Below are 26,341 nucleotides of genomic sequence, written 5' to 3'. Positions count from 1 at the left end.
AAATTACATGATATTTAAAATGAAATTCAAAATATGAATTATATTTTTTAATAAATGTATCAAAATTTTAAATGTCATATAGTATGAAATAAAAAGAGTATATTGATTTTTATTTATATAGAAGAGGAAGCATATTGCTAGATTTTTTTATTTTTTATTTGGAGACATGATATTGTTACATGAGTACATGACCCTATCATGAGATTCATGACTAACATAAAAACTTCAAGAAATCATTGAGTTGGACATTAAATGGCCTTCCATTCCTCCGGTGATTGTTTTAAATTTTAAGCTAACAAGTATATCTTTCATGGATTCTCAATTCTGACCATTCAGTCTCAGTTACCTTTACGTTTCGTTATTATACAAACGTGGGTACATTTATTTATTCGAACACTTTTCATCAAAGTGCTAACCGTTGTAGCAGATGCGCAAGGGCAATTGTGTGAACTATCCAGAGTGTGGAAAACTGGAAATTGGAAAGAATGACTCTGAATGGGAGCTGGAATATGCTACTGGATTAGCTTCCATAAGATTATGTAATATATAAAGAATTAAGATTTTATGTTTGATTCATGTATTTATTTAATAATTTATTCCTATTTTCTGCAAATATTTTAAAATTTAATATGTTAAAATAGAAAATGAGTAATATTTATAGCAATGCTATTTGACTCATTTTTAAGTCATTAATGAATTATAAATAAAAATTTAATGGTAAAAAAATTATATACAACTGTCAAAAACAATTTTATATTATATTTTAATAACAAATTACCATTGATCCAACTTTTAAGGTAATTATTTTTAAATACACTTACAGTGAAAAAAATTTCTATTATCATTCAATTAAAAATTATTATTGGTATAACTTTAAAGATAATTATTATAAAAATTAATAAATCACATAAAACTATTTTACATTGGCACATATTCATTAAATTCTAAAATAATACTTAAACTTTTTTAACATTATTCACCATATTATAATATTATATTAACTTTCTCATATACTAATTGATGATATTTATTTAAAATTATCACACAAGACTACGACATGTATTCTAATCATTTTGCAACAAAATCATAATTAAGATTTTTTAACAATAATGCAAAACAAACTTTTCACATCGACAATCTACATCATTTCTTGGAAACTGATATAATCTGTAACATTCTAATGTTTTTTTAGTATTAAGATTAAGATGAATATTCTAGATTGATTACTAAATAATGGATGTAAATTTTGGATTCCTTTTCATTATTTTTCTAGATTGATCAAATTTGAGCTAAGCTTAGATCTTTGCCTAGTCCTATTGTAGATGATACCAATGATTTGTTTGAGACATGGATGGTGTATATGATATGGGCTACTAACATGTCCAAGGTGAACAGTTGGCGTGGTGCTAGATTCTTGAGAGTATTGACTCTAATGTATTTAGTGGGTTGAGATTTAAATTCTCTTAAGATAGACTTATGTTCTTAAACGACTCATACATCAGAAAAAATGAATGAGTATCTATAAAAAATACTATAATGCTAAAGTAAATAATAATCCACCAATAGTATTTATTGTTGAGAATAAATTTGTATGTCCACGATTCAAGTCATCATATAATCAATTCTAATTTTAATAATAAAGTATTATTTTATTTTCATTGTCATATTTCACTATTTGATTAAATGGTTCATTTGATAATGTCTTTGATTAAAATTAAAGACTTGTTATTATGGTAGAGATTATGATAATGAGAAACAAGTTTGTTCTAATTTTAATCTAAACCGTTCTTGATCATAGGATTATTGTAAATAAGATATCAATAATCTGGATAGATTAATATATATGTGATAATATTTATTGAATAAATATTAATAGATCTCATTTATTAATTTGCATATATAGATGGGTCACATGTTGATGTGATCATTGAATTGACTTAATTGAAATTTTCTAATGGTTAAAATTTACCATAATCTGTTAGAAAATTCTCAAGAAGAGGTATAATAATTTTCTTTGACATGATATTGTCATAGTAATTAACAAGTTATTTGTTGTATTTTGATTCTGGACACCTAATGTTTTAGAGTCCTTGTTGAATATATATTGAATATGATTAAATACCTCTAGAATTAATGATTAATCAAAAAGGAATTCATCAACTCTTAGTAATGAGTTTGAGCTCTATGAATAAAATTATATCCTGATCAGGAAAATTAAACGAAAGAAGAAATGAGTTTTTAAGTCATTATGAGTTAACTAAAAAAGGTTTGACAATAATACCATACTCTAGAGTTAACCCAGAGCTGTAAAGATGGAATAAATTATTACATTACTTTTCTAATGGTTGTTGAAATTAAAATGTTACTTCATGCTATTTAGATGTTAAGGAGTGTTGCTAGACGCCTACCTTGATTAGTATATTAATTTGATTAATATATTGTCAGCTTAGTATTGAACCTACGTGGTTACACACAAACAAGTGTTCTAATCTCTATTAAATAAATTATTTTAATATTTGATGATTAATTAAATTAGAGAATTTAATATGATCAAATGATTAATTATTTCAAAAAGGTGAAATATTATTATATTTTTGCTAGCATTGAAAATATAAATAATATGAAAGATTTGGTGAAAGAAGAAAAACAAACATGTATGATTTTGTATTTGGAATTTGGGTTGAAAAGACAACTAAATACAAGTTTGACTTGATCAATTATTATTTCAATTTTAATTGCTAAATATGGTTAGTAATAAAAGATAACAAGAAATAATATAGCTTAAAAAAAATGATACTATCAATAATGATTTTGATTTGATCATAAATTTGGTATTCTTAGCGTGCTATAGAAATAATCCCGATATTATTTTTCTATTCTTATTTTTTCCCTTGTTAAAGTTGTTATGCATATAGGTCAGTCTCAGTGTAAATACACATAGAGTTTTCACACTATTGAAAAATTTGTATGTTTCAAGAGCTTATCAACAAGTACATTTCCTAATATATCATTTGTTTATAATACAATTTAAATACAAAATAGATATTTTTATTTCGTAATGTGTGTTTTTGAACATCTTTTTTCCTACATTTATATGATTATGAGATAGGTTGAATTCTCTTAAGGCTTCCAAAAGACGGTGATTATACATTTTTTCTGTCTTATGAAGTGATAAAATAACTTTGTTCCATACTGTTGACTTTATTCAATGACGGCCTCTTAAAGATAAGGTATTTTATATTGACCTAACTCGTGATGGGTTGAACTGTAAGCCCAATTGCCAATTCATAATATTCATATTCAGCCCAAACATGAACGTGGCCGATTTAGACATTGGGTTCTCATGCAGTAATTAATAGACCATGATGTGCGTACCTTTTTTCTTATGTTTTTTGTTGACATTATTTCTTTGATTTGGGGCTTTTAGGCGCCCCTGTTAACAAATAAATAAATACAAACTTCCAAGTCAACTTTAAGATGAATCTTGATTATTTAATGGTAATGGAAAATCAGTGGCTCTTTAGGGGTAAAAAGACAACATACTTCAACACATAAACATGGACTCCCTTTAATGCCTAGCTTTTTATTGTTCCATCAGTAAAAATGTAACCAAAATTACCCCAAAGGAGAACTTTGCTTAGTGAAAAGACATGTATTAGTCAAGCAGCGTAAGTTCAACACTTGATGAACGCCAAAAGAATACTGAGACATTGTGTGACCTATGCATGCGTTGTGGAGACTGGAGAGGCATGGGCCCTGAGCAGACCAGGCTAAACGTGCAAAAATTATGATGTGGCCCATAACATCAGTGGTCCCAATGATGGATGGCCTTTTATTTTTTGTCAGATCCCAAGTATGGCTGGAAGCCATATTCCGTTTCTGAATTAGTGGGCCTGAAATTATGAGGCTGGAGCAAGAGGAATTCAGAATTTCCTGAGTACTTATTGCATGGGCTGTGACTACTGACATATTTCATATCCACTTGCATTAACTTTTCTTAGCCAATTGAATTGAATTAAGTGTGTGTTTGAATGAGTGTTGGTAAAATAATTTTGAATAAAATTCATTTTGTAAAATAGATTTTAGTTATAATTAATTTTAAAATAATGTGATTCATGTTTAAGTGTTTGCATTATAAAGTTAAAAATAAAGTTCAATACAAAATTTTAGATTTAATGCATAAATCACTCAAATTTGTTTCAATTTAATATCAATTTTAAATTTTTCTTTAATGTGAAATTAAATATATAAAAATATATATAAAATCAAATTTTCAACGTAAAACCAAATAGGCTTTAAATAGATATCCACGGACAAAAAAAAAACAAATAAACATCAATTGGAATTGTATTTTTCTATTTATGATAATAGTTTTCTTTAACGAATTTATGATAATAGTTAAAGACCCTTTCAAATATCATCATTACGTTAATTTGATTGAAACTTGATTTAAATCTCTTAATAAAATTTTGAATTCAATTTTTATAAATAGAAAATTGTAATTTAATTAGAAGGATAAACTTCAATAAAGATAATTAATCAAATTTTATAACAAAAATTAGTCATTAATAAAATTAATAAATATTATACTTCACACCAATAATATACTTAAAGAAAACAAAGCCTTTCAAACAATATATATAAACAAATCTTTATGTTTTTCAATGATTATTGAGAGATAAATTCATTTACGAAATGTACATATATAATAAGACTTGAACTCTAAACTAAAGATGTTATAGCAATTGTTTAAAAATAAAAATTAATAGTTAAATTCAAATAATTACCTAATTTATTATATGAGAAAGTAGGTCATATTGATAATGTAAAATTACTGTAAAAAATTATTAAACTTATATTATATATCTACATGCATTTAACTATAACCTCAAGTGGTAGTTTTTCAATTAATAATTATAATTTCTTATTTAGATCCCTAAAATATTTTAGAAGAGTTACATTATAAAATAAAATACTTAATGTACGTGGATAATTGAGATTCTTTGGTCAACCCCCCAACCCCCCATGTCGAGAGTCCTTGATAAGGAAAACTAAATAAAAGTAAAGAAAGTTATTATCTTATTTTATCTCACCATCAACTATGTTTATTATCAGATAATCTTGATTAGTTCTTCCTTAATCAAGAGATAAGACGCATTAACCTTAAAGCCCAAAAGTTTATGCATAAAACGAATTAATTCTATGAAATTAGACACTCTATTTATATTTTTCTTTTTCATTTTTTATTTATTATAACATCATGTTGACTTAAGCATAGAAGTGTGTTTAGAGAAAATTTTCTGCTTATCTTGAGAATGAGAAAAATCAAACACAAAGGATAAATAAGAGAATTTATTGCGGCATTAACGGAAAAAAGTACCTAGAATCCTTGAGTAGGTACACTTAATACAAGAAAAAATGTGTGATAAAATTAAAAAAAGGGGCAACTCTTTAAAAAAAAACAATCATTTAGCATTGCTTGAGTATCTAAATTTATAATATTAAACTAAATTATGCAAAATTATTAATAAGTTTTGCTAGTATGGAAATTCACATGTCATATTTTTCATTTGCTGATATTTGTAATTAGAAAGTAGAATGAAAACTATAAAGGTTATATTAATAGGCCATCGGAAATCATTGAAACGTTTTGGTTGACATAGACCGTCGTGTTTTCAATGCTAATTAATTTATATGCACATATATGCCCTTCTAAGATCCATTTCAAGGCATAGTCATGTCTTATCTTGCTTAAGGGGGTCACACTAGCATTTTACTTTTTTTTCTTTTTTATCAGCACAAGCATGTGAATAAAATAAATGTTATTTTATATAATTAAAATTTATAATAAATAAATAGTTTTAATCATATAAATTATATTTTAGATTTATAATGAAAAATTTATATTGTGATATACAATTATTTTAATTATTGATAATTTGTTTAATATAAATATTTAAATTCAATTTAAAATAAAAACAAAAATAATAAATTGAAAGAGATCAAATATCAAACAAACTTTTATAAACATGCTAGCCGGAGAAATTTTAAATAAACTACTCTTGTTAAAAAGTTGCTTCTAAAAACACTTTCATTTAGTATAATTATTCTAAATTATTTATATCTAAGAGAGAATATATTATAATTTTCATATTTTATATTTTTCTTACTACATCACCTCAACTCATATATTTATTTAAGAATTAATTATATCTTTTATTTTTTCGTATTATAATTATATGATTTTAGTTTTTCTAAGTTTTAACTGTCAACTTTAAGAATAAGTAAGCATACCAAATTAATTACAATGTCATGCTGACATCATAATATATGTGACCCAACCTTAAATCGTTGTGTTTGGCAGTAACTTACATATGTACCGTAAACACCTTGCACATATTGTAAGCTAGTAAAACTTACATGGTGCCAAACTGCCAAAACTATAAAATATTGTAAGCTTAATATTTTAGTTCTATGTAATATACTATTTTTTTCTTCTGTTTTTATAAAATATTATTTTTAAATATTCCTTGTAATTTTTTTAGTCTTAATGTTTTTAATGAGTAATTATTTTATTTTAGTCCTTATAATATACTTATCTTTCATTTTTGACATCATAATATATAAATAATTTTTTCTCTTAGTCCTTTTTTTCCAAAGGGAGTAACATAAATAAAATATTATAAGGTCTAAAATAATATATATATATATAATAAAACAAAATAATAAGAATCAAAATAAAAAATAAATTAATCTTACAAGGAATATTTCAAAAAAGTTATTTTACAAGAAAAAAAATACGCTGTAAGAATAAAAACATATTTAATTCAACATTATTGTAGCATTGTTCATTCTGTAACAAGGGTTTCTCAAATAAAATTAATGCTAAAAATATTATTCTGATGCTACACTTACACATGCCTCCCTACTTACCATGTAAAATCTTCTTTTGTCTTTCGTTCACTTCTTTTGTGGGCGAAACTGGTTGCGGCTATAATGTTTGAAAAAGTTGAAATGTTATCCAATTGCATGTGGACAGTTATCATAAGTTAAGGCTAAGGTCAAATTCAATCAACAGTCACTAGAATATATATAAAGATAACCCCCTTCCCCTTTCTTAATTTGAGGGCTAATTGATGACCTGAAACAAAAGACCCTTTTGTCTTGACGTAAAAAGCTGAATTAGACCATTACTCCATTTGAGATCAGATCTACAACTGCAATCATATCAATGGATTCGTCAGATTTTCTCCACAATTACCATTCTTTGATTTCTTGATCTTACCACTCTTCTTTCAAGTAAAGGTTGTAATGGTCGGGATAAAACTTAATAAAAGAAAATGTTAGGTTACAAGCATTAATTTGGGGCAGCACAAAGCTGATACAATATTAAGTGCTTTCATTCTAATGTATAATATCTTAATCATGAATAAAATTTTAACATTAATGGATCATATATATAATAATCAAGACACCAAAATAATTAATAGGATAAACTAGCAATAAAAATATATTTATTGAAGACATAATGTACTTTTTTCTTTTTATAATATTTTTTATATTATGATATTGGTTTATATTGATGATTAATTTTTGTCTACTAACAAAAAATAAAATGATCTGAACATTAAGTTATAATGAAATCTTACTCCCTTCCCTTCTTTTTAGAAGGTTTTGAACTTTAAGTAACAATGAAACATTTTTCTCTTATTTTTAAAAAATTAGATAGGATAATAGACAATTGTAAAAAAATACTGCCCTTATATTTCAATACTTATATATATTCATTAAAAAGTATAGAAAAGACCTATCTATCATTGGTTGTCCTTATGAAGGGTTGTATGATTGAAACTATCTTGAACTTATTCAACTAATTACATTATTTGAGTATGTTTATCATCATTGATTTTCATCATCAAATTTTTTTTCTAACCATTTTCATCATCAATTCGTCACAAATAAATATTCTAAAATAAATTAAGACACCGTTTAACTAATGTTTATAGAGATTGGGATTTTTCTTATTTTTTAAAATTCTATTTTTTTTAAAGAATTTTTAGAATAAATTACTATTTTAATTAGTCAAGTCTACCACACAACCAAATCCAACCTTATTAAGGTTGGGTCAAGTTGGGTTACTTTAACAAAAAAAAAAAAATAGCAAAACGGCATCCCTGCTTCTAACTCTGTCTAGAAATACGCACTTTTAAATATGCCCAATCAAAATCGGTACCTAGGTTTCGAAAAAACAAAAAGGCTTTATAAAATTAATAAAAGGTTAATTTAACCAAAATAAAATAGATAAGAAAAATTGGACACCTAACATGCGGTTATTTCAATTTAAATATTAAGTCCATATTTGATTTGATATTATCTTCTCTAAAATCACGTTGAAATGAGTTATTTCAAGTGAATCTTTACATGTTTGATTTTTAATTTTAAAAAATAATCTTGGGTTCAAAATTATTATAGCTGAAGCAATTTAATTTGAATTAGTAGCTTTTAACTTATATGAAAAATATATTAAATTTTACCATTAACTTAATTCTATAAAAATTCAAATAAAGCTATATCACTTTAAATATAATTTTAATCAAAATAATTTTTTTAAAAATCAAAGTTTACTGAAACAAATTTTCTAACCTGATCCACATAGACACTAAGAGTTATACTTTCGTCCCACATAATAAAGAAATAATGTTATCCATCTCGAAAAAAATTATTTACCTTTTTAATGATATATATGATTTGTAAAAAAAAAACAAGAAGGATAAATTTGATGGTGGATACATTAATTTTGTTTTTGACAACATGGTGGAATACATTAATATTAATAAGGTTTTTTTCATTGGTAAGAAAGAAAAAAAGGCAAAAACTAAAAACAAGGGTACAAGGTTCCCGTTGTGTCGGCTAATAACTGTTGAGAAAACTTGGATTTTCCCGCTTCGTGATAAGATAGACACTTAGTAATTAAAGGTAGTAATGAGAGCACACGATTATAATTTTTCAATATGGAGATTCTTCCACTATACAAAATGATAGTAGGGTTACAAAAATGTGTTTACAAAATTGACTCACTCTATGGTGACTCACTCAAGCTTGAGGATAGAGACTTCCCAAACTATTTATCTTCTCTCTCAAAGAGGCTCTTTCTCACTCTAATAAGTGGATTCACTCTTGTCTTGGATGGATAGGAATGAAGGCTCCTACCCTTATTTATACTACTCCACCTCCACAATGAATGGTGGAGATTACTTGTATCCTAGGGTGGAGACTAATTCTCTAGAATGCTCCACACATTCTAGGAGTCTCTACACTCTTCTACTTTCTTCCATACTTTTTCACAAGGTTCCATAAGGTTCCACACATTCCTAGAATATTTCAGAGGTTTCCACATTCTTCCACAAGCTTCTAGAGAGTTCTACACTACTCTAGAGTTCTCCAAGACATTCTAAAAAATTTTACACTTTTCCAAAAAGCTCCAGAATTTTCTAGAACCTCTCCAATTAAGAAAGAATCCCAACAATAGCAAAGGGCGGACATCAGTAGCACAAGAATCAAACACAATATAGGTTGTGATAGATTTGGCTCCTCATTTAGCTAAAGCATCAACAACGTAATTTCCTTCTCTAATGGTGTGCTGAAAAGACACATACCAAGTAAGCTGTTGTAACCCACGAATAGCATGAATGCAGAAGCATGAGGGTGATGATCTGCAACTCCGTCTTTGATAAACTGAAGAGTCATCTTTGAATCAGATTCACAAATAACTACTGGGTAACCGAGCTCCCTAACTAGTTTGATGCCATAATAAATATCAAAGAGCTCTCCCGTCATGTTTGAGCTGTAACAACAAGAACCAAAATAATCAGTTAGCCAATTACGTACCCAAATGATCTTTGAGCAAGCCGCCAAAACCCGAGTCTTCTGGATTCCCAAAGGAGCTATCATCAACATTAATCTTGATCACTGAAGGAGGAGGAGGATTCCATTTGACGAACAAGAGAGTTGGTTGATTGAAAGCGTCATTGATGTTGCTAGTCAAAACAGTCAGCAAGGTCATGATCTGTTTGTTTATAAACCAAAGCGTCTAATTGTTGTCGTTGAAGACAACTTCATTCTGATCCCGCCAAATGAACCAAAAAGTTATTGCAAACAACAGTTGGTTCTTTCCTTGAATGTGATATTGAAGCCAGCAGCATGCGTCCATGGTGAAGAAATTATGAGGCTGTTGGAGATGGATCGATACTGCTCCAAATCTAAGAAGAAGAAGAAGAACTGTATTCGGATTTGGTGTCATATTCCCCCCCGAGAAGGAGTGGTTCCAAGTGACTTTATCAGGCAAGGCTTCATTGATAAAAATACCTAGGAGGGTTGTCATGATATAATTTGTAACAACTTTCCTTTTTAATCAAGATAGTCTATAAAATCTCATTTGATCCTAATAGTTATTATTTTTTATCTTTTTTTTAGTTATTATTGTCAAGTGTTAACTAATGCTCTTTGAAATAAAGCTCTTTGAAATAAACATGATATGGCTCATTTAAATTTATGTTCATTTCAAATAATGCTTGTTGACACTTGATGAGGAGGATCAAAATTGAATGTTCCAATCTATATGGGTTAAAAGAGAAAATTATTATAATAATAAAGATTAAATGAATAATTGAACCTATTAAAAAAATTTTATATGTAATTTTTTTATTATAATGACTATGTTTGATAAAATTAATTAAAAAATTAGCTGAAAGTTAAAAAGTTAATTAAAAATTAAAAAATTATGTTATTAAATTAAAAGTGTTTGATAAAATTAATTATTTATTTAAAAAATGTAAAATAACAAAAAAAACAATAAAATCATGATTTATTTGAAAGTGAAAGAAAATATAAAAAATTAAAAATTATCATTTTAAAAAACGTTACTTTAAGTAACATTTCAAAAAACGCTATAAACTATTAAAAAAATTAATTATCAAACAATCAAATAAGTTTTTTAGCCGGTAAAAAAAGCTAAAAACTAATTAAAATGTCTTGTCGAACATAAACAATTACTAAAACTACGAAATATCAGTTATATTAATTAAACAATGCTACCAATAATCTATTTTAGATATTATATGTGATTAATTAGAATTTATTGAAACTTATCAATTTTGATAATTTTTTTTTCTCAATTAATATTTCTCTTAATTAATAAATGAGAAACAAAACTTAAAAAAATTAATAATTTTTAATAAATTTTAACCAATCACAGTCACAAAAGAATATTTGAAAAAGAGTGTTAGAGAAACTATCATTAACATTCCTTGTAAATTTAAGTATTATATATATTAATTTCTTTAAAAACCTAATATATCTTTGTAATGCTCATTATCAAAAGTTAAATGTATTTTTTTAATTTAATTAAAGAAAAAAGATTATATTATAAAACTGTCATCCAATCACAATCCATAATATATCATTAATATATTTGACTTTTATGATAATTATTATATTTTGTGAATTAAACTCATTTAATTAATTGAAAACTAGTATGTCAGCCATTAATCTTTTTTTTTATGAAACTACCGATTATTGAGGTTGGATGTAAAATAAAATTTAAAGAGGCCACAGGTAAGAGAGATTATTGAAAGTTGTGCATAATATTAAAAGGGTTGTTTCTTCATTAACTCTCACTCAGTGCCAGGCCATATGCCAGCCGGTTTGGAAATATATAACTTTTCTTTTCCAAACCCCATTAAAACACTTCTGGCACCACCTTGCGTTCACACACAGCTTGTCACTCAGAAGTGAGATCTCTCTCATTCACTCATCTCTCACTTCCCCCACCCCCACCCAATCCACTCTCATCCCTCTCCTCATGATAGGTAACTGACTCAACATCAACAACATTTGTTATTGATCTATCTGCCTCAAGTAAGATTGTCCCTCTTCTTCTGTAGAGAATACTTGTGATCTCTCTGAGAGCTATAGCGACAATGCAAGACGCAATTGGGATTCCAGCATGCTTCTCTTCTGCTCTGAAGTCAAGTGATGATCACACAACCGTGACTCGTTTAGGCCAGAGCGTGCACATGTCCCTGTACAGAACAAAGATTGCTGACCAGTGCCGCTTGATCACCATCACATGGTGCAAAAACGTGATGCTCCATGGGCTTTCAGTATCAGTGGAAGGCCCAGAAGGAGAGGCCCAATACTGCTGCAAGGTGGAGCTGAAACCATGGTACTTTTGGAGAAAACAAGGTTCCAAGCACTTTATCGTACACGGTGACAAAGCCGTTGACGTTTTCTGGGACCTTAAAGCCGCGAAATTCCACGGCGAGACAGAACCAACCTCGGAGTACTACGTTGCCGTGGTGTGCGACAAAGAGGTCGTGCTTCTGATCGGTGATTTGAAAAAAGAAGCTTACAGAAGAACCGGGTGCAGACCAGCGCTTATTGACCCAATTTTGGTTTCGAAAAAAGAACACATTTTTGGGAAGAGAAAGTTCTCTACAAGAGCCAGGTTTCACGAAAAAGGTAGGTGCCATGAGATCTCAATAGAGTGCAAGAACAAGAGCAACAACAACATTGGAGGAGATGGAGATAAGATTCAGCCAGAGATGGAGATAAAATTAGATGGGCACGTGGTGATCCACGTGAAGCGCTTGCAATGGAAGTTTAGAGGGAACGAGTCGATTCATCTCAACAAGATGAGAGTGGAGGTGTATTGGGATGTTCACGATTGGCTCTTTAGTCCTGGTTTGAAACATGCTTTGTTTATTTTTAAGCCTGTTTTGTCATCATCCAATATTTCTCTGTCATCATCGCATTCAATTTCATCATCTTCACCACCGTTGTCATCATCATCCACACCGTTATCTACTCAAACGGGGAGTTCTGGGTCGCTGGAAGGGTTCAGTGTCAGCGAGTCTTCAGAGTTTTGCTTGTTTCTATATGCTTGGAAGGTTGAGCAGTGAAAATTGAAGAAAAAGGATCGTGCCATGGTGTCAGCGTAACGGTATTATTATTAATATTGTGATGGACTTATTGTATCATCTAAGGGGAAAAATAACGATGGGAAATGACTTGGTGGCTCTTCAAGTTATGGAGAAAGAATGCAATGGTAATGATGATGACGTTGAGAATGGTTTGGGACATGAAAGAAAGAGAGAGAGATTTGGATTGAGAAGGGTGGTGAGGCCCAGAGAGTTAGTTACAGCTGGGGTTGAACAATGGCGCGCATAAATGGACAAAAACGGATTGAATCGCACACACATGCCCAATAATTCTCCATGCTTCCACGTCATTCTACATCTGTCATCTACTGCTTTGGAAATTCTTTATCTCTCTCGATCTGATCTTGAGAAGCGAACTATGTATATGTAATATATGTTTTTTTTTTCTATAAATATTTATCAACTAATTAATGGTGCATGTTATGTAAAGCTTATATAACATAAATATATATAGACATTAGATTATTGAACTGAATGTCTGTATTTGCCCATGAAAGGCTCTTCCATGTGACTAAGTTCCCGTGAAGAACGGGTGTTTGATGGCGGCGATCGATATAGAAATTTAAAAGCACAAGAAGGTAAAATCCCATAGGGTACGATAGTATGGAAGGCTGATAAGCAAGGAAAAATTTAGTTTCAATTAAAAATATATTTTAATTTAATATTTAATATTGATTTTGAATGTTGTGTTTTACTCTTTTTCTTGGGTAGAAAATGTTAAATTTTTATTGTGTTAATTTTGAAATAAAATTTAACTTTAATTAAAAACATTCAAGAAATTGCTCATAAATTTGATCTAATTAAAAATATTGTGAAAAACTTACATATTTTTATGCTTAATATGTATCGATAAAATTATGGCTCGCCTTTTGATGGTTTACTATCCTTTTTGGAAATTTTATGCAAATATCTTTCGTAAGTTATTACAAAATAGTTTATAATCTTTTACACATTTTTTTTTCTAATGTTTCGTCATAAAGCAATTCAATTGTTTTTTTAAGCTGAACTTTGAAAAGTTTTTTTTAGACAATTTCAGCATCTATTTCATTTTTCTATTTTATTATTGATTATTGAAAGTTTCGTCATTTTGAAGCCGAACTTTGTATACAATTACTTTTTCATTTGACAATTGTTAAATGAGATTCTTGACTCTGTATCATATTTATCATTATAGGTTAGATTCTAGGGAAAAAAATTATTAAAAACTCATTTTTTCTTCAAAAAATATTGTTTTTAATGTAAGTGAGGGAGAAAAGAGGATTTTTTGTGCAAGTAAAATTCAAGAACCCAAATTAGGTTTTACTACTAGAATAAAAAATGACAAAAGTTTTTGTATCTTATATGACATCATGAAATTCACAAAAAATAATCTAAGAATCTAAAATAAATTTTTTCACTAAAGATGTTTTAACAGAGATTCTTGAATTAGATTCTTGAGCTCAAGAATTCCTATATATCCATGAGGTCTGCCATTATTTTTACTTAAGTTTTTCATGCTAAAGGTTGGGTTCTAGAAGAAGAACTCCTAAGAACTTTTTTTTCCAACAAATATTGTTTTTTTTAATATCATTTGAGAGAAAAGAAAAGTTTTGTTTTGTTTTTCTTTTTTTATGCAAGTAAAATTCAAGAACTCAACTTGGGTTTTACTACTAGAGCAAAAAATAACAAAAATTATTGTCTCCTATTTGTCATCATGAAAGTGGTCCTAGAATCCAAAATAGATTCTTCCATTAAATATGTTCTTATAGAAACTATAAAAATTTGAAGTACGCTTAGAGCTCCTTTTTGTAACGATGTTTTTTTTTCCTACTTTCTTCGTTCTCTTTTATATAATTTTTTTTACATATATTAAAATATTAACTTACTTCATTATTGGAACTTGATATTAAACACAAATTTTGTATTAAATGAAGAGTATTTTTAATCTAATCTGACAAAAAATAGTTAAGAATAAATAATTTGAGTTTTTTGCTTATAAAAGAGAATGAGCAAGTATTATTTTCTCACTTCAATGGGAGAAGAAGAATGTGAAGAATGATAGATTCCTAACATTATTTCACTCAATACCCAAAGATGGGAGCCAAGTATTACACCTAGAAACAAACTTACATGGCTCATGCCGAAGGATATCATTGTACTTGTGGGGAAATAAATGCTTTAGACAAGTGGCCACAACTTTTGAAGAGTACATTAAAATTGATCCAATAAACGAAACCAAACAAATGATTAATACAGTTAGGTCACCTCGCAAATTCGAAAGTATCTCATTAAGTAACATTTTATCAGATGAAAATATTCACAACTGCAACAAAATACTTTTGTTAAGGAATGAAACTATTGAAGCATAGAAACTATGGGAACTAGGGAGAGCTTTGGAGTGACATTTGAAGGCTAGGAAGAGAATATTGTTTCAAAATTTGTGTCCATGGAAGAAAGGGATAAGAAGGAAACAAAACTGAAGGCAGATGGAAAAAACCAAGTAGGTAAGCAAGCTCATCAATGAATATATTATCATATGATGTGAGGGGGTTACAGGGAGAATAAAATGGAAGTTTATCAAGCAGGTGGTGGTCAAAGAAGAAGTTCAGTTGTTATGTATTCAAGAAACCAAAAGAAGAGAAATAAAGCTTCACGCGTGTGGGGCATTGTGGGGTGATAGGGAGATTGAATGATTTCATAGCCTTGCTATTAATTTGGCTGGAGGAATACAGCGTGTGTGGCAAAAAGAAAGCTTGGCAATCACAAATCTATATATGGGTTTTCAAAAATAAATCACAAAATTAGAAATAACATTTATATAGAAATATAAGAAATTTAATGACTGTTAATCGTAAAAATTATATTTATTCGATCTTCAAATATAGTTTATGATTATAAAAGGATAAATTTTTACTAAATGATTCTATTAACAAATAAATATTTAAAGATGAGACATAAAATTGATTCTCGATTGTAATTTTTTTTTAATCAAACAAGTAAGTTAATAATTTTCAACTTATCAAATAATTGTCTAATATGTATTACATATGGTGATAGATAGTAATTTTGATAAAGATAACCATAGGTAATTATAGTTGTGTCATATAGTGGTTTGTAAGATAATTTTTAAGTAAATTTTATAATAGTGTTTTGGATTCAAAAGTTAATTTCAATAGCAATTCTAATAATAACTAGAAGTAGAGATTGAAATAGTAAAGGTTTCGAGAAGAAATAAAAATTGAAAAAAAGTAAAGGATTTAGAAAAATACACTAAAATAAAGAAACGTGAATTTATAAAAGTGAGAATGAATGCATACATTATGACTCTCTGGACCAGTAGTCAATTTTGATGTGCAACGTGCTGGTGTTTGAGGAATTCAATAATAATAATCCAATCCACCGAAAAATTGGTAGTCAAAGATCTTATTTATAAATTTCTAACACTAATGGTCAAATTCTATGATTTTAACACATATACAATAGTATTTCTAAATACATATATCTAATGTTATTTGATAATTTTGTATAACTTTTTCCATAACTACTTGAACTGATATTTCAAATTTTGAACTGTCATGCTTCTAAGTGCTTTTAAATGTCGGCATGCTTTAATAAAAATGTTAATTTCTATCCAAATGAATTCTTTCGATGACGGATATAACTTCTCAGATTTTATTTCATAATGTTGATCATTCTTTAATACACTTTTCATTTTTTTCCGAGATAATTCATCACAATTCTATAAATTTTATAACTTAGATAAATTTTATATATCAGACATAACAATAATTAAATGTGAAAATTAACATAAGATTAAATAAATAATTTTCGAAAGTCATTGTTAATTTTATTATTAAAAAGTTACATGCTTATAATTCAAATTTTATTAATTTTATGCTAAATTAGTCCTTCTATATTGACTTAGTTATTGAATTTTATAATTTCATAGCATTTTAGTCTTTATTCCTTTTTAGGAATAATTTAGTCTTTATTCATAAAATGTTAAAGTATATAATTTAATTTTTTTCACATAATGTAATATCACCCAAATATCATTTTTTTATTTTTGAAATTCCATGATTATATTTTTTTTAACAAAAAGGGTTTTCTATTGGCGTTTGATAGTTGATATTAGAAAGCTACTCAAACACTTAAATAAACAGCGAACTATTTCATATTTTGTAAATCATCCCATGTTTTATTTCTCATTTAAACATATGATATTATATAAACACTTCTATTATATATATATATATATATATATATATATATATATATATATATATTTATTTTAAGAAACCGATATTAACATAGGATGATAAATACATATTTTGAAGTAGTGAATTCAATGATTGAATTGATGAAAATAACATTTTATATCAAATTATAAGATAATGTAATAATTATTTAAGTTACATTGATGTAATTTGATCTTTCTTCTTTATCTATATATTGCTTTCATAATTTAAAATAAAGAAAGTTAATTTACAATATAAGTATTACCAACACAATTTATTTTTTTGTCTATAGGAATAAAAAATAGATACTAGGGATTGAGTTAGACCCCTTTGGTTACCAACACAAATTTATATATATGAATATCATCCATGTATAAATCTACTTGTGTGTATTGATGATTATTATTAGAAATATCAAACATTAGAAAGTAGTCAAAGAGTCAATATTATTTTTTAATTTGGTTTTAAAACTAAATAAGATATGTTGTCAAATATACTGTCAGTGTTAATATTTGATTTTAAATTTGAACTTAAATTCTTTCTCTTTGAGGTTCTTAAAAAAATAATTTGATTTTAAATTTCTTTGTTATATAGATTTTTTTTAAAATTAATTACAAAATAAAATGAAAGTAAATCATTTTCATACAAAACATATCAAAGAAACTTAATAAAAGAGTTATTTTCTTACAACATTGTTTTTTTAAATGTTAGTAACCTACTTTGTTAACACATCATTGGTAGAAATTTATTAAAAATTTCAAATTTTAATGGATTACACTTCTCATCTATATCTAATGACTTTCTTAATTTTATAATTTTTAATAAATTTTATCCAATAATAAGATATATGTTAGAAGGAATATACAAGAATGTGTTGCTAATACTCTAATTAATTATTTTGTGCTGTAAATATTTTTTCAGCTGTAAAACATTTTTATTAAAATTATTTCCTTACAAACTTTTATTTTCTTTGAAAAGATCTTTTTTTAAAAATAAGGAGAAAAAATAAATCAAAGAGAAAATATTTTTAAAGTAACGATTATATAAAAGTTAAATATTATAACCCATTCTATTATTTTCTTTTTCTAAATGACTTCAATACAAAATATTTAAACTGACATTTTTATTCCATTCTAATAAAACACATTCTATCTCATTATATTTATATTTGATCTGTTTTGTTCTATTTTGTATTGCCAATTCCAAATATATCCATAAGATCTGACCCATACATGATTAAAAGATTTAACTTAAACAAATGTACAAGTTCAAGATATCATTATGTTCCTAGAAGTTTGAGGCTATCACTAGCAACCAGTCTCTCTTAAACAAACACACACACACATCCTTAATATCCCTCAAAATATCTATGTTAACATTGTTGATCCATCTTTTCATTGCTTTCAAGAGATTAATCTTTCCTCTCTATCGCCACCTTCGAAAATACAAGCACAGTTTTTTTTAGATAATGAAATATCGGAATCTTCTTTCTCATCCTTTGTTGACACACTTGGTTCTGTCAATGATTGTGATTTCTTGAAAGTTCCAAACTCAATATTTTTCAGTTTAGACACTTTAGAGAATGGGAAACTCTTGGCTTGCTTAGTTAAATTAGCAGACCCTGACAGGATGGTCTTGCGAGCGCTTTGAAGAAGGGGGGAATCTTTCTTTGAAAGCCCAAATGACCTTGAATTACCATCCATGTGTGTCTCAGAACAAACCTTTGGAAGAAGGGGGAAATCTTCATTTGAGAACTCAAATGACCGAGAAGTACCATCCATGTCTGTCTCAGAATGAAACTTTTCTAATGGCGTAGACTCTTCGGCTTGTGTTGGCGGTATAGCCTTGGAATTGCATGGAAGAACGGGGAAATCTTCATTTAAGAACTCAAACAACCTTGAATCTGAATTAGCATTTATGTCTATCTCAGAATGAACCTCTTCCACTTGTTTCTTTTTCAGACGTGATCTGGGAAATGCATTGTGCTTTGAAGAAGGAAATCTCCTTGGCCTAGGTGCCTTGGTGCTCATATCCCAGTAGGAATTGTAATTCTGAAAGATTAAACCATTTTGGGAATGATATAGTGTGTTATCATAATACAAGTCCTATTTTGATAAACTTCTCCACAAACACTAATAGAAAAAGAAAATAAGGTAAAATACATTGAGCTTCTCCATATGTTATAATAAACTTATGTACCTTAGTTTTTAGAGAAGTTAAATCAAAAGAACTTCTACAAAGTTAAGTACATAAGTTAATTTTAGTTCATGTGAGAAGTTCCATTCATTTTACCTTCTTATTTTATTTTCTACAAATGCTGTTTATGGAAAATTTATCCAAAAATGGCCTAAATAAATAAAGTTTGAGAAAAAAGACAATATACCAAGTCAGGTATGTATGTGCCTGTTCCACGTGATTTCCCTCCTCCTTCAAGGTTGTAAGTTGGATGATAGAGTGTATGTCTCGGGATATATACATCGGTACCACCATGATAAAACAGACTCCAGTTTTGCTGCGTTGATGATGCAAGGATATCATCAGGCAAAGCTAGAGAACTGGAATCTACAATTACTGGCATGGCATAATTATGATACAACTGAACATATTGTGAGCCACCACAGTAATTTTCACAATCTCCATTAAGGACAGGCTCTTCGAATCTTCCAGTACCAAATGGAGCAACCGGAACCCCAACATCTGCCCTTTCTCCTTTTCCATTCCTTTCCAAAGTGCTGAAGAAAAACTTCTCTAGTGCTGCACCCATGTTTTCTCCAGGAAGTGTGAAGATTTGCTTAAGCTTTTGAGCGCTGTAGGCAAAAGCAAATCTTAATCGATGTAGACTGGCTGCAAGTAAGTAAAAAGATAGGCAAATGAGTGGAATAGGACTATGCATTTTAAAATGTAACCATTACAAATTTGAAATAATCTCATGAAACAACACAATCTCTAACTATGTAAGCATCATATAAAAATTAAAAGTCGTCGTGGGAGCATATCAAATATCAATATCTATAACAATATTTGAGTAAACATTGATGCATTTTTCACCAGTATGTTGAGTTGTAGTGAACTTGTAGATGTTCTTAAACCATATATATATATAACCTATAAAAACTTTCCACGGGATAAGAGTAGGATTGACATAAATTTCACAAGTTCTTTAATCATTATGAAGAATGAGAGCTCAAACAATTGAAGTACCATATATATTCAACATAATCAATTGATATTTTTTTTGTTACCATATTATGAGTATGAAACTTTTAGCGGGAAAAATTACCTATGCTCACACTACGACCTAGGTTGTTGTCATTTCTTAAAGGATCCAAGATGTTCATGAACTTAACAGGAAATTCATGGGTCAAAGTTTCAGATGCCCTTGTTGGATAAGAGCACATATTCTTGTAATTTGTAAGAAACTCTTTTTGGAGCAAGAATTCACCCTGATCACACTCTGGTGTCTCTGCAACAAGCAAGGGAGTTGGGATATCAAGGACTGAAGATTGAAAATACTGAAATTGCTTACACATTGCAAAACTTACCAACAATTTCTGGAAGAGAGGATAAGGATTTTGGACCCCATATACTAACATAATTATGGTCCCAATCAAATGAGCTGTAGTAGTCCAAAAATATGTATAGCACCTGCTAGTAGTAGCAGTTCAATGGTTTTATTCTTTAAGTATATTAAAAAAAAGGTTGCAAAAATATTACTGATGGAATATGTGACTCACCTCTAGAGGACCACGCACTACTGAATGAAAACGATTGATAATATACAAGACTAATATTTCTACTGCATATGTTGATAACAGGCCATAGTGTCCGCCAAGTAGTCGGCTATCGTAATAGCACCAAGCTTTGATTAAGATAATACTGCGTTTGAAAATATGGTTCTTTCCAACAAGTTGGTCAACCTAAAAATTTGTTTCCAAACTCCAATTTACAAAATTAGCAAAGCCTAATATAAATATAAACTGAAAAAGAAAAATTGAATGTAATCATAAATATGGAAAAAGTTTATATTTGTGATAAAAAAATAAAGTAATTGTATAATTAATTTCATTAGAAAATGGAATTATGAATTTGAATTTGGTAAGAAGGATGAAGATCAACAAGTTTTTGAAAAGAAAAAAAAACTTAATATAGATACATTATGGGGGCAAAGAAAGAGAGAGAGAGAGATAGTGTTGAACAATCATTTATCAAGAAAATGCATGAAGCAAGAGAATGGAAATGTGTTAATTAACTCAATATTGAGGTCACTAAAGAGCAAGTTGACTTAATGGACCGGAGAAACAAAATTTCTTTATGATGTTCCCTACATAATCAGTCACACTATTTTTTACTCTTTAGGAAAGATAGCTAAAGAATGTACAGAACGAATTGTAGATAAAAAAAGGGGAAGCGAAATAGATATGTAAAAATATAATTGGAAAATGAGTCCAAAATGTCAGCATGACATCTGAAACACAAAAATAGAACAATACGTATATATAAATATATAATTTTGATATAAGTGACAGTTCTAACACTTCATGTATTCACGATCACGATTAAAACTATAGGTAAGGTCTACTTAGCTACCAAGTTTAAGCATACATAACCTTCAAAAGAGTGAGATTTGAGCTTATAGATATTAAGCACATGGTATGTAGAAATCAAATAACATCAATTAGGTGTAAATATTGACTATATAAATACCTGCTCCAAAAAGCGTAGAGTATAGATTCCAGCCATCTGATTGAAAGAGATATCAACTGCTATATTTTTCACTGTACATTTTACTAGCCGGACCTACAACTCATCACCCAAACATAAAAAGCGAGTCGAATAAGGCTGAAACATCATTTGATAAAGAGAACATAAAACACTATTTCCTAATCAGGCCAAACACAAAATGGTTGATTTTGAATATAAAAATTCAGGAAGATAATTATAGTTGTTTAAATAGAAAATTTATTTCTAAACCTGTGCGCGTATATATTGTATGTCTTTTACTTGGTATTCAGAGTCATCTCCACTTTTAAGTATATTGCATATTGCTTGTGCCAAATCCTCCTCTGCATCTTCATGAATGAGAGTTGTCAAATCAACATCTCCATCAGGAAGATAGGTTTTTAGTGGAACAGAACCGAATGGCAAGACCTGTAGGTAATCCACAAAGAGGTAAAACATTTGTTTATGATCACCACTGTAATGGTATAAATATAATGAAAACAACTCGTTATTGGCGGTAAAAAAAAATTAAGTTTAAAATGACAATCAAGGTTTAAAAAAATCTGAAAATTTGAATTGAAGCCTTTTCCTTCTAGAAATAGTGTCCAATTCTTGAAGTCAACAATGTTCACTAGAGCAATTAATACTTGCAAAATTTACTCAATATCATTCAATTCAGGCATTTCAGTGTTTTCAAAACTATACGTCTTCTCATGGTATGGAGAAATGAAATTTATCAAATGGGTGGGCGTGGGGTGACTACAAGTTGCACATATTTTTGAATTCTGACTGTAAGTTTTAGGCTGAAAGGGGACAATTTGTATAGTCATGCTTTTGATTCTATGAAGTATCAGTTCATATGATTTGAAAAAAAAAAGTTTTCTTTTCTGGTTGTCGAAGTGAGAGGAAGTTCACAATGTAAAGGAAACAACAACAACAAAGCCTTATTCCTCTAGGTAAGATTGGCTACATGGAAAGCAAACAAAACGCATCATGGGAAATCTAAGCCAATCTACAAAAGTAGGATTGTATTGATCATAAAAGACTTATAAATGATAACCTGGTTTTATAATAATTGTCATTTATTCCTACATTTTGTAGTCATTTTGGGACAATTATGTGATGTCTCTTATGCTTTTGAACTTTGTGTTGATTTATAGTTAAGTTTTGAATAAATGCCTTTCATAGTTTAAATTTCAGTTTTATTTCCTTCCACACTTGATCTTGTTTATTTTTGTTAGTTTTGAGAGAATTTGTTGAAGGACCAATTTGGAGAGGATCTTAATTGGAGCACTGTCACTAGCATTGGGGGAAGAATGAAGGGCTTGAAAAGTTGTCTTAGCATGGAAACCATGAGGTTCTTGAAAAAAAGTGAAGGAAGCAGATGCCACGAGGGTGTGACAATCAGCTACACCAGTGTGGGTGCTCCTAACTATCGATTTCTCTTCTAGCACGCCTCTCACACCTCTGTGGGCGTAGTCAAACTCTTTTGGGCGAACCTGACATGCATTTTATCTTCCAGCAGGCCTCCCACACCACACCTGTGTTGGCATAGCCACACTAGTGTGGGAAGTGTTTGTTTACGAATTTTTAATTTTATTTTCAGTTGGGCTTGACCTATTACTTGTTTTTGGGTTTTTAAATAGACCTCTTGAGGAGAGAAAATTTATTATCAACTAAACCCTCTTGTGATGACTTGGATGTGTAGGGACTTATCTTCCATTGTTTCTCCATCAAGAGCTTCTTCTCCCATGGTTACCAGCAACTAACTTATCTTTCATTGGGATTTAATGTAATTGGTCCTACTTTCATGCAACTGTTACATTGTTTCTATTTAATAAAGCATTATTATTGTTCCTCTTCCATTCTTAATAATGTTTGGTTTTGGCTTTATCAACCTATTTACATGATTTTATGATTTCAAATGTAAGTAGGAAATTCCTTTGGATTGCAATAGAAGACAACTAATTTTCATTGGGCCTAGGGATAGGGTAAAGAGGTTTAGTCATCAATAAATAATTTTTCTTAATGCAAATCATTTTGTCATGCTAATTCAAGGGATTGATAGTATAATAAAGGAATTTAATTAGGTCCTCTTGCTTAAGGAATTGAGGTTGTCATAAAATTATGGGTTGATGAAAACATAAGCTCAAGTGAATAGGGATACATAGTGATTGCATGTTAGGAAGCCCAATGAAGTCAGATTTTGTTGATTTTCTCATTGATTTCATCCCAATTTTCTACACATACCAAGTGTTCGATGAAATTCCTCAACCAATTTCCTCTTACTTTTCTCTTTTATTTTTATGCAATTGTCTTTAAGTTTGGTTACTTAATCTTTTAAACTTCACAGTCCATTTAATTTACTATTAATTATCTAATTATTGCACAAGTTTTCGTGGAGACGATACTTACTTATCACTGATTTGGTACTCTTTCCAAAATTCAAGTATTTTCCATGACATGATTTGAATTTTTATGGGTTTTTTTAGATATCTAAATGTAAAAAAGGGGAAACATATTGAATCAATAGGGGGAAGGTGTCATTTTGCACATTTAAGGTATGGTTGAAGTATACAAGAGTCAACAACATGGTTATAAAATCATGTTAAGACAATAGAATATATAATAAAATCACATTCGAATCTAATGCTCTTAAAAGGAAAGTATGATAGGAAAAAAAGGAAAATAAATTCCAACCAATCATTTCTAAAAAACAAATTTTTGGCATACATCAAAATGGATATAATTATATACAAATCAATTAAAGCATCAAATGGTACAAGAACATCCAATTAATTATGAGGACAAGAAAGCAAATTCATTAAACAAAGAAAATCACAAATGTAAAAAACTAACTCCAACAATAAAAACTTACAAATATGATGATTGGATCAAAGTATTCTAACCTTTGCTCCATAGTAACCTTTAATCAGCCTCTGAACATAGTCAATAACATCCTTTCTGTTCACTTCAGATAAAACATTTGGTTCAATTGTCCATAGTATCTCTTGCACCCTGTCTTCAGCCATCCGCCATAGTTCCTCATCAATTGATACCAATTGGCTAGGCAAGGACAACGTTAACAAATTTTCTTGCTTATCATCCATAGTTGCTGATATTATAACTTAAACCTCAAGAAAAACCTAGACAACAATATAAACACAATATCTTAGCATTAACTTCAGTCACACGTAAATTAAAACAACCGATAAACTAAAATATCCTTTTATAAGTAACAACATCTGTGAAAACAAAAAGAATTAGCCAATTTCATTTGGGTGAATCTAAGATTAAAGATGGGACACCAATACCTAATTAGATTTAAAATAAACGAGTCAAGATTGCGGAGTCAATTTGTTAATTCTGCACACAAATAAGAGGAAAATCAAATCCTTGGCCAATGTGATAGTCCTACATGTCCATTTCATACAACATTGTCAAACTCAAGGATCGAAAAAAAAGGTAAAAGATCACCAAACAACACCAACCTACAAAGAGGAAGAAAGATTTTTGCTTGCAACGAGCAACAAAAGAAGATACGCACTTGTCGGTGTCAGCATCAAGTGGAGTGGAGCAAGAGGATTTCGTTCGGCGCAATAGAAAGGGGTCTTTAATAGTCCTATTTCGCATTTGGAACCCTAGAGTGCATGGGTTCTTTTTTTATTTTCAAATTGGGTCGATACTAACCCAACCCAAAAAAGCCCAAAGTTATAGTATTTTTTTTTCTTCCAAATTGGGTAAGAGTCAACTTGAAATTCTTGAATTTGGGATGATTGAAAATTTTGGGATTAGAGTTCCAATCCTTGAATGATCCACAAAATCTACGCTCCCCTATTGAGTTTACTCTAGGCATGACAAAAAAACTTGTATCCACAGGCATCACCCTAATTTTGACAAGAAATACCCACTTTGATTGGGATGGAGCAGGTAATACTTGATTTCTTTAAATGGGGACAAATATGTACCACACTTGTACCCGACACATATAATGACTAAATTACCTTTATTTTGTATACTTTATGTCTATTCTTTCTAAATAATGAAGGCTTTTATACTTACTGGAGTTCCTTGAATAAATAATATATATTTGGCTTTGTTCATTTTTTTTCTTAAAATTATTTTTTTTGTTTTTTGCAAAATAAAAAATATTTGATTAAATAACAAGCCGAGAATAGGGATGGAGAAAATATTTTATACTCGTCAAGAATAGAAATGGGTTTTGAGGAGTGAGGATGGGGACATCACATACTCGTCCCCACCCTGTCTCGTTGTCATGCCTAATTTATTTGTCGATCCCACGCCCCTGAAAAAAATTACAAGATTGTATGCTAGTATATTCTCCAACCTTACAACATTAATTGCGTACTTACTATGTCATCTACTGGGTATTTAACAATCTTGGTA

General features: G+C 29.1%; 2 protein-coding genes across 3 annotated transcripts; one reads left to right on the top strand and one right to left on the bottom strand.

Moving 5' to 3' along the window:
- The first annotated feature begins 11,621 nt into the window (after nt 1-11,621).
- On the top strand, nt 11,622-13,473 carry LOC114416402. Its single transcript, XM_028381260.1, has 2 exons — nt 11,622-11,867; nt 11,943-13,473. The coding sequence occupies exon 2, from the start codon at nt 11,979-11,981 to the stop codon at nt 12,957-12,959; it is 981 nt and encodes a 326-aa protein (XP_028237061.1). The 5' UTR covers nt 11,622-11,867; nt 11,943-11,978; the 3' UTR covers nt 12,960-13,473.
- A 4,951-nt stretch (nt 13,474-18,424) lies between these two features.
- On the bottom strand, nt 18,425-25,523 carry LOC114416401. Of its 2 annotated transcripts, XM_028381257.1 has the most exons (10): nt 25,426-25,523; nt 25,249-25,300; nt 24,844-25,080; nt 22,187-22,363; nt 21,920-22,012; nt 20,950-21,132; nt 20,758-20,860; nt 20,496-20,678; nt 19,599-20,059; nt 18,425-19,266 (listed from the first exon to the last, which is right to left on the bottom strand). In XM_028381257.1, exons 3-10 carry the CDS (start codon nt 25,042-25,044, stop codon nt 18,619-18,621), a joined length of 2,049 nt encoding a protein of 682 aa, XP_028237058.1. In that variant the 5' UTR covers nt 25,045-25,080; nt 25,249-25,300; nt 25,426-25,523; the 3' UTR covers nt 18,425-18,618. The 2 variants fall into 2 exon arrangements, with proteins under 2 accessions (XP_028237058.1, XP_028237059.1); XM_028381258.1 differs by lacking the exon at nt 25,249-25,300 and having other exon boundaries at nt 25,426-25,519.
- Between the last annotated feature and the right edge of the window lie 818 nt (nt 25,524-26,341).

The sequence above is a fragment of the Glycine soja genome, chromosome 6 (assembly GCF_004193775.1).
Source record: "Glycine soja cultivar W05 chromosome 6, ASM419377v2, whole genome shotgun sequence".
Taxonomy (NCBI): Eukaryota; Viridiplantae; Streptophyta; class Magnoliopsida; order Fabales; family Fabaceae; genus Glycine; species Glycine soja.
Note: the sequence above shows the minus strand (reverse complement) of the source record. Positions and strands in the feature narration are given on the sequence as shown.